Below are 13,328 nucleotides of genomic sequence, written 5' to 3'. Positions count from 1 at the left end.
ATGGATCCCCTGCACAAAATAGTTAGACCAATTAGACCAATTAAACTTTTTATTGCACTAGCCATAGGCCATGGCATCATTCAGAAGGAGAACAAAAAACAAACAAAGAACAATAACCACGAAAATCATCGGGCACCACACATACAATAAAACCAAATTATTTGTTGCATTCAATAGTCTAGAATAGCAGAAGATTCTCAGGTACGATGTGCCAAATGAAATATCCGAATCCCCTTTACAGTTGCACAAAATAGTTGCTGTACTATACTACCCTGGAATATTTAAATGCTTCTTTGGTTGTCCTTGAATCTTCCCACCACACTTGCCACCCTCTCCTGCCACACCAATGTGGGGCTGCCACATCCTTGGAGAACCACAGGGGGCAGCATCTCCTTGGTTAATGGTTTTAGAGCACCTATCTGTCAGTTTTCTGCAACATCAGGGCTTGGGATAGATCAGGGGTCAGCAAACTTTTTCAGCAGGGGGCCAGTCCACCGTCCCTCAGACCTTGTGGGGGGCCAGACTATATTTTGAAAAATCAATAAAAATGAATGAATTCCTATGCCCCACAAATAACCCAGAGATGCATTTTAAATAAAAGCGCCCATTCTACTCATGTAAAAACATGCTGATTCCTGGACCGTCCGTGGGCCAGATTTAGAAGGCGATTGGGCTAGATCTGGCCCCCAGGCCTTAGTTTGCCTACCCATGGGCTAAATGACCTTTCCAGGCATTTTCCAATTCTGGTTGATATCTGTATGATCGATCGTACAGCGTTTGCTAGTTGCCTGTGCAGGTGTCCAGATCTGGGGTGCAGCTTTGTGGAGGCAGTTCTAACCTCCCTGATGCTTCTTCATCCAGCCACAGTCTTCTCCAAAGCAGAGATCTGTGTTCGGAACCACGTCCAGCCTTACATCCCTTCCATCCTGGAGGCACTTATGATCCCCACCAGCCAGGGCTTTGCCGAGGTGCGGGAAGTCTTCTTCAAGGAGGTGACCGACATGAATATGAACATCCTCAACGAAGGAGGAATGGAGAAGATGGGGGAGGTAAGCTAGAGGTCTTGGTGGCAAAAGAGCAAATTTGGGGTTGGGGCAAGCATTGTAGGGGAGGGTCTTCAGCATAAGATGCCTCAGACTTCAGCAAAAGGACCTGGAAATTAGTTATTTTCTTTTTACCCTAGCTTTTAGCCCTTAATTTGAAGGGTTTCAATTACCTGTGGCCTCTTTTAGTGGGACAGTATCTGCAATAACTATTTGAATAGATGTGGGATTCTTCTAAAAGTTCTCATGGGTTGCATTTGCTATAGTTGGTTTCATATAGTATTTGTAAGCCTCTTTGGGTTACTTTTTTGAGGAAAGCACTAATAAGTGGCCATGGTAGTAAAAATAATACAAATCCTTCTATATACATAAAAATTGTAAGGCTGTCATCATGTTGCAGTATGGTAGGCAGGTGAGTGAGCAGCAGCGTGGGAGGCAGGTGGCCCTGGTGATCTGTTTAATGGAGGTGCGGGGAGGCACTTCAGAGAGCAGTTTGCTAAGCCACTCTCTGAAGCCCCTCACCCTCCTTTAAAAGGGGTGGGGTTTTGGGTGAGCTGGGAGAGGAGAGGAAGGGGAGTTTGGGCAAGCTGTGAGAGGATAGGCATGGGGATGGGTGAGGCGTAAAGGAGGGGGTGGGGGGGCAAGGGGGTTTGTGTTGTTGAGCAGAGTAAGCAGGGACAGAAGCCTCTAGTAGCAGTTGTAATTAGTAGTACAGTAGTACCTCCGGTTGCGAACGGGATCCGTTTCGGAGGCCTGTTCACAACATGAAAAGCGTGCAACCTGAAGCGCCATATCTGCGCAGGTGTGCAGTGTGATTTGGTGCTTGTGTGCATGCACGAAGCATGATTTAGTGCTACTGCGCATGTGCAAGCAGTGAAATCCGGAAGTAACCCTTGACTTCCGGTATGACTGTAGGTAGTAGGTATGACTGTAATAGTAGTTTGACTACTGTATGACTGTAATAGTAGTAGTAGTAGTAGCAGCAGCAGCAGCAGTAGTAATATCTTATCCTCTCCCCGCTCCTCCAGTACATGGAAAATCTTTCCCAGCTGGCTTTCCACCCAGTCAAGATGCAGTCCTGCTATGAGAAGATGGACCAGTTGAAGCTGGAAGGGCTGCAGCAGAGGTTTGATGTGTCCAGCGCCTCTGTGTTTAAACAGCGGGCCCAGATCCTGATGAGACAGGTAGGGACTGCCTTGCCAGATCGGACCAAAAGCCAGCCTCGTTGACAGTATCTGGCAAGCTTGCAAACAGCTCTTTGGATCCCAGGATTCAAAGGGAAGGACATCTTTATTTCAGCCCAAGGCTCACATGTGTTGGTGGTGGGTGGGACCGGCAATTAAAGTGGGCGGAGCAATGGATGTGACTCTTTGTAGAGTGAGACTACATCCGAGAACTCAAGACGTTTCTGCAGGCATGCAAACATTGCATCACATTCCTGTTGCTATCTAGATTTAAATATGGTCAGGGGTGGTGTACAACTTTTTTTTAAATCTTTCTACCCAGATCAGCATATACCCTAATGCAGGCGCAGGCGAACTTGGCCCTCCAGATGTTTTGGGACTACAACTCCCATGATCCCTAGCTAACAGGACCAGTGGTCAGGGGTGATGGGAATTGTAGTCCCAAAACATCTGGAGGGCTGAGTTTGCCTATGCCTGCCCTAATGCTTTGTGGGCCAAATTTGGCTGGTGGGTGTGACTGCCCAGCAGTGAATCCCCTGAGAATACAATGATTTATTGAGTGTCTTAGAAGACACACCAGCTTACTTAATAAGCAGGAAGAAACCACTGATATAATTGAGCCTCCCCCCTTCATTTTAGAAGGCAGAGTCAGTGCCAGACTCTTCTTGCTGCTGGTGCTGGTGGATACTGGGTGTTTGCTCCCCCCCCCCAAGCAAAGGAACAATTGTGAGCTCACTGGAAGCTCTTGATCGTTCCTTTAAGCCATGTTGGTACCCACCCCATACTTATTCATGAACTGGACTAACTGAGAATCATAAAATTGTAGAGTTGAAAGGAACCCCCAAGGGTCATGGAGTCCAACCCCTTGTAATGTAGGAATCACAGCTCAATAATCTGTGGCAGATAGTCATCCTACCTCTGTTGAAAAACCTCCAATGGAGGAGAGTCCACAACTTCCTGAGGAAATCCATTCCACTGTCGGAACAGCTCTTACCACCAGGAAGTTCTTCCTAACAATTAGTCGAAATCTTCTTTCTTCTGTTTTGAATCCTTTGGTTTGGGTTCTTCCCTCTGGAGCAGAAAACAAGATTGGTCCGTCTTAGATCCTTCAACTTAGATTCATCATTTTCAGTAGGTTAGGTAAAGGTAAAGGGACCCCTGACCATTAGGTCCAGCTGCGGACAACTCTGGGGTTGCAGTGCTCATCTCGCTCTATAGGCCGAGGGAGCCGGCGTACAGCTTCCGGGTCATGTGGCCAACATGACTAAGCCACTTCTGGCGAACCAGAGCAGCGCACGGAAACGCCGTTTATCGTCCCGCCAGAGGGGTACCTATTTATCTACTTGCACTTTTGGCGTGCTTTCGAACTGCTAGGTTGGCAGGAGCAGGGACAGGGCAACGGGAGCTCACCCCGTCGCAGGGATTTGAACCGCTGACCTTCTGATCAGCAAGTCCTAAGCTCTGTGGTTTAACCCACAGCGCCACCCGCGTCTCAGTAGGTTATCAGTAGGTTATCCCTAACTAAATTCCATGCACCCATTAATGTCAACTCTGAGTAGGACTAGCAGTGAATGAAACCCATTGTTCTGAATCTCTCCCCCCCCCAATTGAACCTTTTACTCCCAAAAGGGAGGGATTCACTCAGCTCCCACCCCCATCAGATGAATCAACCGAGCTGAGAGAGTAGCCCTTAGTACTATTGTCACCCAACTTCACTGGTGTCATTTTTAAAAAAGGAGAGCTAAACCTTCACTTAATTTAATCCCAGGGGCTCCAGTGATGTTTGTGTTTTTATTTGTTGTAAAATCACCATTTGGGTTACTTTGCTGTTGAAGAAATTTTCAGCCCAGCACAACCCCCAACTTCTGGTGAATAGGTCTTCTCTGTGACCCTGTTTGGGCAGGGAATTGCCACCACTGCCCTCTAGTGGCCAGGATGATTTGCACATGTTTTACAAGCCATACATTCTCTTTTAAGTTTTTTTGTTTATGCGCAGTTTGGGTTCTCTTTCTACCATGTAATAATTCAAATCAAAAACAACAATGGCATCCAAATGAACTTAGGCGTTCTATAAAATTACACAATCAAAAAGTTTAAGAGCATAATTGTGATACTTATTTTAATTTCAGAAGGCAATTTTTTTTTTTTTTTTTGCGGCTAAGCTATCAAATCCCAACACCTGTAGAATGTCATAGTGCTTCTCCATCAAGTGTTAATGGCACTTCAGCAAAGAGGTCTGTAGAGGCAGAGCCCCAGGCAAATCAGGGTTTAAAACTCTTATTCCAAAGCCAGCGGTCTTCTAAGCAACATGATTCAGTGTTTTATATCTTTTAAATAAACGATTACTTGTTTTGGGGGGGTGTTGCAGCAAATGGACGATACTGTGTACACCTTTGAGACGCTCCTTCATCAGGAGGTGGGGAAATCGACAGACAAAGATGAGCTCTGCAAAACCATTCAGCGCATCCTGGAGCGGGTACTTAAGGTGAGCTTACCTGCCAAGCTTTAGGTCCATTTGCTCTGGATCAGACCTACCAGGCTGGCTTCTGGAAGAAGAAAATAGAATCATAGAAATGTAGTTGGAAGGAACCTTAAGGGGCCATCTAGTCCAACCCCCTGCAATGCAGGAATCTTTTGCCCAGCGTGGGACTTGAACCCACAACCCTGAAATTTAAGAGTTTCATTGTCTGCTGACTGAGCTGCCCTGGTTGAGAACTGTTGGTAGCCTATCAAGCCACATGGCATTAAGTCAGGAACGGGGGAAATGTTTTCTTTCATTTTTACATTCTTATTTTGTTCATTAAATTTTTATGACATTTGACAACATCGTACACACAAGTAATGAAATATCACGCCCTAATCCAAGAAGATGGTGTTCAGGGAATGCATGCAGAATAGCATCCAAATAGCATAATAATCAACATCAAAAAAACGAAGATCATGGCCACTGGTCCCATCACCTCCTGGCAAATAGAAGGGGAAGAAATGGAGGTAGTGAGAGATTTTACTTTCTTGGGCTCAATGATCACTGCAGATGGTGACAGCAGCCACGAAATTAAAAGACGCCTGCTTCTTGGGAGAAGGGCAATGACAGGCCTAGACAGCATCTTGAGAAGTAGAGACATCACCTTGCCAACAAAGGTTCGTATAGTTAAAGCTATGGTTTTCCCAGTAGTGATGTATGGAAGTGAGAGCTGGACCATAAAGAAGGCTGATCGCCGAAGAATTGATGCTTTTGAATTATGGTGCTGGAGGAGACTCTTGAGAGTCCCATGGACTGCAAGAAGATCAAACCTCTCCATTCTGAAGGAAATCAGCCCTGAGTGCTCACTGGAAGGACAGATTGTAAAGCTGAGGCTCCAGTACTTTGGCCACCTCATGAGAAGAGAAGACTCCCTGGAGAAGACCCTGATGTTGGGAAAGATGGAGGGCACAAGGAGAAGGGGACGGCAGAGGACGAGATGGTTGGATAGTGTTTTCGAGGTTACCAGCATGAGTTTGAGCAAACTGCGGGAGGCAGTGGAGGACAGAGGTGCCTGGCGTTCTCTGGTCCATGGGGTCACGAAGAGTCGGACACGACTAAACGACTAAACAACAACAACAACAAGCATAATAAGTTCCTGTCCCAATCAACCATTTGTACATAAGGAGATAAACGGTGTATTTGTAATTTCATTACATTTTATTTATCACTTATTTATCCCACCTTTCATCCAAGAGTTCAAGGTGGCATACATAGTTCTCCTCCCCATTTTATCCTCACAACAACTCTGTGAGGTGGGCAGAGATTTGGCCCAAGGTCACCCACTGAGTTTCATGACTGTGTAGGGATTTAAACCCTGGTCCTCCATGTCCTAGTCTGACACTCTAACCACCTCGTCTCACTAGCAAAAGTTTTCTAAAGTTATAAAATACCTCCGTTTTCATTTTTAGCCATGTACATAACAAATCTGTGCCAGGGAAAGATTCTCTGTGCTTCGTGCCTCGTGCCAATTTTATTTTATTATTCAATTTCCCCACAAGTGCTATTTGACATACTTCATTGTACCGATTTGTCAGAGAAACACCTTCTTCAGTATCTTGCTATTACAAGCCTGACCACTAGCAGAGAAGAACCTGCTAGACATTCCAGATGTAATTGAATATCACTTCTCATGAAAAGATTGGGAAGATTGGAGATTTAGAGGCATTTTGTTCAGTAATGGCTTTTATTTTGGACAAATACTTCCTCCCAGAACCTAAGCCAATTTCCCACACGTTCACTGCATGTGCCATTCCACAGCCTCTCCAACAGTTTAGTGAGTAGGAGGTGCTAATATGAACTAACCGTATAGGCGTCTGGTGCCATTTTTGCACTATTTTAAGTGCTGCCTCTTTTGTCAAGACAGATTTAAAAGGAAATCTGGCCGTTGCCTTCCCACACCTGCCTGAAACCATCTGCCGTACCCATTTGGTTACATGTTATGGAAATGTTTTCACCCCAAGGAAGGCATTCCTTCTGGGCAACTTTGTAGGAAGCCATAGCCAGCAGAGGGCAGAGCCAGAGGGAAAAAGTGGACAGGGCAATGGATGCAAACTTTCACTTTGCACAACAGGCTGATTTCTACATTCACCCCTCTCCTCCTGCCACCCAGACAAGCAAGAGGCATGATAAGAATTTGATGACACATTGCAGCCAGGCAGGAACCCTCAACGAAGGGGGGCAAGCAGGGGCAGTAAAAGGGTTAGTGTGGGAGAGGGGGTGGTTGAGGAGTTGTAGCTCCTCTAAGCCCAGATAGTAAGGCTTGGTGGGTTGCATTTGTCCTCTAGGTCTGAGGTTAGGCAGACCACTCTTCTCTGACATGGTTTAAGTCCCTTCCCTCTGTCTCAGTGATGTGACTCTCTGCCCCCTCTTTTCTCTCCTCCCTGCAGAAATATGACTATGACAGCAGCACAGTAAGGAAGAAGTTCTTCCGGGAGGCCCTGCTCCAGATCACCATCCCCTTCTTGCTGAAGAAGCTGGCCCCCACTTGCAAAGGGGTAAGCACAAGCCCCCGAAAGGAAAAGGGGTGCGCACAAATGCAAGGGCAAGCAAAGCCTCCCTTTCAGAAGGAGTGTGCTAGCTTCATGGCCGGGAGGAAGAACCTCTGGCACGAGGGCCTCATTCGGCCTACCATACAATATGATACGATAGTTTTTATTGTCATTGTCTCATACAGAACAACGAAATTGAAAAAATCTACATCAGACATTCAAAAACCAACAAGCCTGCTATCCCAGCCTGGCTAGCCCCCTAAAAACTCTGATACCCCATAATTAAATACAATATACTCCCGTAGAGACTACCTTACACTGCATTTAAAACCAAAATCGCATTTGGATAGGTAAAGCTAAAGGGACCCCTGACCATTAGGTCCAGTCGTGGCTGACTCTGGGGTTGCGGTGCTCCTCTCGCTTTATTGGCCGAGGGAGCTGGCGTACATGTCGCCAGCATGGCGAACCAGAGCAGCGCACAGAAACGCTGTTTACCTTCCCGCCAGAGCGGTACCTATTTATCTACTTGCATTTTGAGGTGCTTTTGAACTGCTAGGTTGGCAGGAGCAGGGACTGAGCAACGGGAGCTCACCCCGTCACAGGGATTCAAACCGCGACCTTCGATTGGCAAGTCCTAGGCTCTGTGGTTTAACCCACAGCGCCACCCGTGTCCCATTTGGATATGTTTCCTCAATTGACCCACGAGATAATTTGGGCCAAGCCATGCTGTCCTGTTCTGCACTTGACATCCTAGATGATGCCAGGGTGTGGCAGACAATGATCTTGCTTAGCTTAAAGGGCAGTTTGCCATCATAGCTGGTCAGAGTGTCTGCAAAGCTCTCCACAATACGTGACAATCTACCGATAACCAACTCTTACCAGTAAAAAAAGAAATAAGGGTAAAAAAATAAGCATGTATTCAAACCATTTGAAAAGATTAAATCAGCAATAAGCTACAACCATATTAAAATACATGGCAGCTTCCACATGTCGAGAATATGTTTGCTCAAAGGAAAGTATTTTCAGCATGCTCCAAAAAGACTATGGGGAAGGAGCCTGCCAGATGTTAAAAGGCAGGGAGTTCCAAAGTGCAGGTGCTGCTGCACTAAAAGATCAATTTCTTACAAGTGCAGAATATTAACGTTGCACAGACCACAGGCTGAAGCAGAGTGGGTGCTTACGGGATAATGCGATCCTGCAAGTAAGTGCTAATGGAACAGCCTCCACCAGACAGCAACTCTCACCACCCCTAACTGAGGCTGGTGGGATTGGAGTTCAACAACATCTGGAGATGCCACTGGTTTCCTTTTGCTGCTTGTTGTGTAAATGTTGTGCATAATTTTTTTTTTAATGACAACAGTAAACCAACTCTTGTCTATAGGATTCTTCAGATTGCACTTTGCTTGGGCAATTTTGTCCGGCAGAAAAACTTTCTTAATTTTTAAAGCAAATACACTACAGAAAGAAAAAAGGAAAGAAGGAAAGAAAGAAAGTTAATTAATTAAAATAATGTTTAAGGGCTGCTATTATTAGAGAGTCTCTTTCACAGTCAATTCTATTTTTTGTTTTGTTGAGTGTGGGTCTTCCTCCCCCCCCCTCCTTTCTTATTTTTCCCTTTTTCTGTTGTTCATTCCAAACATTTTTCTTTCTTTCTCCCATGGCAGGACCTCTCAAGATTCCAGGAACTGATTTTTGAGGATTTTGCCCGTTTCATCCTGGTAGAAAACACCTACGAAGAGGTGGTACTGCAATCTGTCATGAAAGACATCATGATGGGTAAGGAGGAGCAAATGCTCCATGGAGGATGTTACTATTCTATTGAAGTGGTTGCTGACTGTTTATGGGCTAGTGGGCACATTTGGAGTTGTGAGAGGGCACCGTGGGTGCAAATCACAGAATGAGGAGGGTCTAGCTTCACACCAAATGATGCAGGTGCTCACCCATGACCCACCACATCACTGGGGAGAAAGATGTCTACCCCAGATATCACTGTGTTAAAGTTCCTAGAGTAGTTTAACAGTATGTTGTTCTTCCCAGGAAACCCTGGGAACTGTAGATCTATGAGGGGAATAAAAGGTAAAGGGGCCCTTGACCATTAGGTCCAGTTGTGACCGACTCTGGGATGGCGGCGCTCATCTCGGGAGCTGGCATACAGCTTCCGGGTCATGTGGCCAGCATGACTAAGCCACTTCTGGCAAACCAGAGCAGCGCACGGAAACGCTGTTTACCTTCCCGCTGGAGTAGTACCTATTTATCTACTTGCACTTTAATGTGCTTTTGAGCTGCTAGGAGGCCTCTTAACAACTCTCAGCACCTTCAGCAAACTACAGCTCTCATAATTCTTTGGGGGGAAGATATGACTGCTTAAAGTGGTATCATCACACTTTAAATGCCTGGTGTGGATGTGGCCTTATGCATTGTCCCATTTGTGGTCCTGTTCATGCTCCTTTCCTTTCCACATTTCAGCTGTGAAGGAAGCAGCTGTGCAGCGGAAGCACAACCTGTACCGTGACAGCATCGTGATGCACAACAGCGACCCCAACCTGCACTTGCTTGGCGAGGAAACGCCCATCAACTGGGAGGAGGAGTTCGGCAGGCAGTCGGACTCAGACCCGCCAGATGAGAAGCAGCGCCGGGCCAAGCAAGTTGTTTCCGTCATCCACGTTGATGAAGAGGCCCTTCCCTACGAGGTCACTTCCCTGGAGGGGTCCCCAGGTGCAGCTGAGCTGGAGCCCGAGGGGGTAGACCGCAGTCCTTCCCCTCCTGTGCAGGGGTCCCCTGACAGCGTGAAGGACCTTCGTACAATGCTGGTGAAGGAGATCTGCGTCAAGGCTCCGCTTGAGAAGGCTGATTCCCAGCTGGGCAATGGCACCATTGCCCAGAAGAGCGAAGTAGACCCCAAACACCTGGAGGGGAAGGAGGAGGAGGAAGCCACCAGGGAGGCAGGCAAGCAAACGCCACAACATCCCGCTGAGTGCCAGGTGGAGGCGCAGGAGGCTACGGACTCCATGCCCACATCTCCTGCCCAATCGCCTTCCCTGGCTGCCGACGGGGGGTCCTGCGTGGGCTGCTTTGAGCCTAGCGATAAGGAGACAGGGGAGGATACAGGGGTGCAAGTGGAGGTGACCCCAGTTTGTGAGACGAGCAAGGAATCCTTTGTGGAGAACAGCCATGGGGCTGCAGAAGGCAGCGAAGGGGTGCAGACTCAGTTCTAGGACAGCTGCCCCACCTCCTATGCAAGAGGGTTCCTCTATTGGCTGTGTCAATGCCAAAGGCAGATTCGAATTGGGGGACCCTGTGGGGGGCGCTGTCGGGGGGGGGAGGAGGCAGGCAGGGAGAGGGGAGAGCAAAGTGCCTAAAGTTGGTTCTTTGGCCTCCTTAATTTGCATGTGCTCAATCCATCCAGAGAAGTATTGGGAGGGAGCACAGGGGATGGGATGGAGGAGCCCCAGAAATAATATCAGTTCTTCTAGCTGTCTCTCTTGGGACTATGCTGACCGTTCTGGGCTTCTGTAAGCCTGGAATTAGGTTGGCTTCCTCACATTCCTTTCCACCTTTCGTTCACAATTGGCTCATCAGGGGTCTCCTTCCCCCATTCCAGTTCTACTGAAAAGACACTTTACCTTGGATGCCAGGGAATGTCTGGGGTACAGGAACAGAATGACAGCTGCTTCCCTCCTCCTTGCCCTCCACTAAAGATATAGAAAATGCTTTTCTGCATTTCTTCCAATCCACCTTCATTTTCTTGGAATTTGGTTGTGTTTTAATCCAGTCTTGTTGCCCCACTGATAATTATATATTTTTTAAGGGTAGTCACCTTCTTTTAACTGTTATCTCATCACCTGTGCATCTCCACCTCTCTTCCCCAGCGTTGACAGCTGTGTCCTAGTGTAGTTCCGCAACTCCCATCACTTGAGAGATTTGAGGATCTGGGTAGGAATATTAGCTGCAGGGCCTAGTAGGTATAGTCAGTGAGTCCCTTTTCGCTAGAGAATGATGATGCAAATGAAGGTTAGAGAAACCGGATGTGGCGGTTGTTATGGCTACACACGAGGGAAGTGTGTAGCAGAATGCAGTGAACGTATGTGGATGAGGGCAAAGCTGCGGAATAAGTTTTCTTCCCTGCCCAGGGAGGGGTCAAGTAACATACATCTTGTAGGTTTACCACCAATGCAAGAAACTGGGTAGATATGTTAATGGTGATGGCTTGTATCCCATACTCATCCTAGTCAGAGTAGGCCTCTCTCTGCACCTAATTTATAGGCAAGGAAAATTATAAGAGAACTTGCCCGCTTTGTTTTAGAACGTTTTCTTCATTGATGATTCTGGGTAGTTGGGGAATGCAAACTGAATGCCATATCGATGGGTTGTCCCATTGAAAGTGTGCGTGCGTGCGTGCGTGCATGTACATATTGGATTTACAAAAATATCCACTTTTTCTTTTTACCCCTGGTAGGTAAAAGGAATATGGTTATTGCCTCCTGGAGCTTCTAGGGATTGTGCTGAAAGTTAGTCCTCGCTTTGAGGCAGACCCACTGAAATTAATAGACGTGAGCCTCTGTCAGAGAAAAAGGTGGGGTATAAACCCTGGTACAGATGAAACTGAGAGGAGATCTTCAAATACCTAAAGGGCTGCCACATGGAGGATGGAGCAAGCTTGTTTCTCCAGCTCCAGAGGACCCAAACCAACATTAGGAAGAACTTTCTGATGGAAAGAGCTGTTTGACAGTGGAACAGTCTCCTTTGAGAGGTTGTGGTCTCTCCTTTCTTGGAGGTTTTGAAGCAGAGGTTTGATGGCCACCTGTCATGGATGCTTTAGCTGAGATTCCTACACTGCAGGGGGTTGGACTAGATGACCCTTGGGGTCCCTTCCAACTCTACAGTTCTACGATTCTGTGAAATAAATGTATAATATTAATAATGTGCTGAACTTAGGCACATTTCAGTGAGTCTGCTCTGAGTAGGGTAGCTTTGGATGCACCACTGGGTTTTCCTGTTATCTGAAGGTTAACACACTCATTTCTCAGTATCTCTGACTCTAGTTTATGAGGCAAACCAAATTTGAGGAGCTTTCCCCATCAGTCCACCTCTGGATGTTGTTGGATGTTCTCCACCTCTGGATGTTATTGAGCTACAGCTGCCAGCATCCCTGAATGTTGGCTAAGCTGGCTGGAGATGATGGGAGTTGTAGTCCAACACCATCTGGGTAATCCAAAGTTGACTAACACTGAATGGGCCTCTTGTACAGGAATGCGGAACCTGTTGTGGCCCTCCAGGTGTTGGTGGCCCTCCCACCATCCCTAGTCACTGGCTACACTGGTTGATGGGAACTGTAGTCAAACAACACCTGGAGGCCTTCCGGTTCCGCATCCCTGTCACGTTTCCTCTTCCCCAGTGGCCAAGTTGTTGCTTTCGCCTATCAAACATGCTTTTATAGGTGCAGGAGGGCAGGGAAGCAAATGGACATGGGTACATTTGTATGTGTTTTAGTTAAGGTGGTGACAGAAAGATGTTTTAGAATGAAAACAGTGGAGGCCAATGGGGCATCTGGCTTCCACTAAAGTTAGAGGGAGTGAGTAGGGAGCAAGCCCACCAAAGGCTCTAGGGACTTAGAAATGGAGTATCTTAATGTCAATGCAGATCTATTGTACACTTTTCCAAAAGTATGGGACGACTGAATGACCATGATCCAAGCCTTGCATGTAAATGCACATTGCGCATGCGTGCACACACACACACACCCCTTCCTGCAGTTGTGGCACCATTGCCAGTTTAAAGTGCTTGTTCATTATTCCCTTAATGTCTCTTTAAGAATTTTTTTTTTTTTTTTTTTTTGGAGGAGGGGATGGAGACCTATATAGCCATTCATTTTCACTTTCTCTCTCTGCTCTTCGTAAAACAAAAAGTGCCTTAATCTTGGGAACTAAAGCCTGCCATCTTTTTGCCTTTTTTCTTCCAGTATACTTTATTGCAAAACTTATACCAAATGTTTAAGAGGGGGGAAATGTGGCTTATATATTATTAATAAAAATCTAGATTTATTTAAGATCAGTACAGCCTGCCTCCTCCTTCCCATCGCTTGGGCTCT

General features: G+C 46.7%; 1 protein-coding gene across 1 annotated transcript in view; it reads left to right on the top strand.

Moving 5' to 3' along the window:
• NIBAN2 (niban apoptosis regulator 2) overlaps positions 1 to 13,291 on the top strand; it is a 103,182-nt gene extending 89,891 nt beyond the window's left edge. Inside the window, exons 9-14 of the mRNA XM_083721732.1 lie at positions 862 to 1,049; positions 2,072 to 2,227; positions 4,596 to 4,712; positions 7,139 to 7,246; positions 8,905 to 9,016; positions 9,707 to 13,291. Coding sequence (XP_083577858.1) covers positions 862 to 1,049; positions 2,072 to 2,227; positions 4,596 to 4,712; positions 7,139 to 7,246; positions 8,905 to 9,016; positions 9,707 to 10,455 — 1,430 coding nt within the window. The 3' untranslated portion in view covers positions 10,456 to 13,291. The remainder of the gene's footprint in view (positions 1 to 861; positions 1,050 to 2,071; positions 2,228 to 4,595; positions 4,713 to 7,138; positions 7,247 to 8,904; positions 9,017 to 9,706) is intronic.
• Positions 13,292 to 13,328: the final 37 nt, after the last annotated feature.

The sequence above is a fragment of the Podarcis gaigeae genome, assembly GCF_964106915.1.
Source record: "Podarcis gaigeae genome assembly, chromosome: Z".
Taxonomy (NCBI): Eukaryota; Metazoa; Chordata; class Lepidosauria; order Squamata; family Lacertidae; genus Podarcis; species Podarcis gaigeae.
Note: the sequence above shows the minus strand (reverse complement) of the source record. Positions and strands in the feature narration are given on the sequence as shown.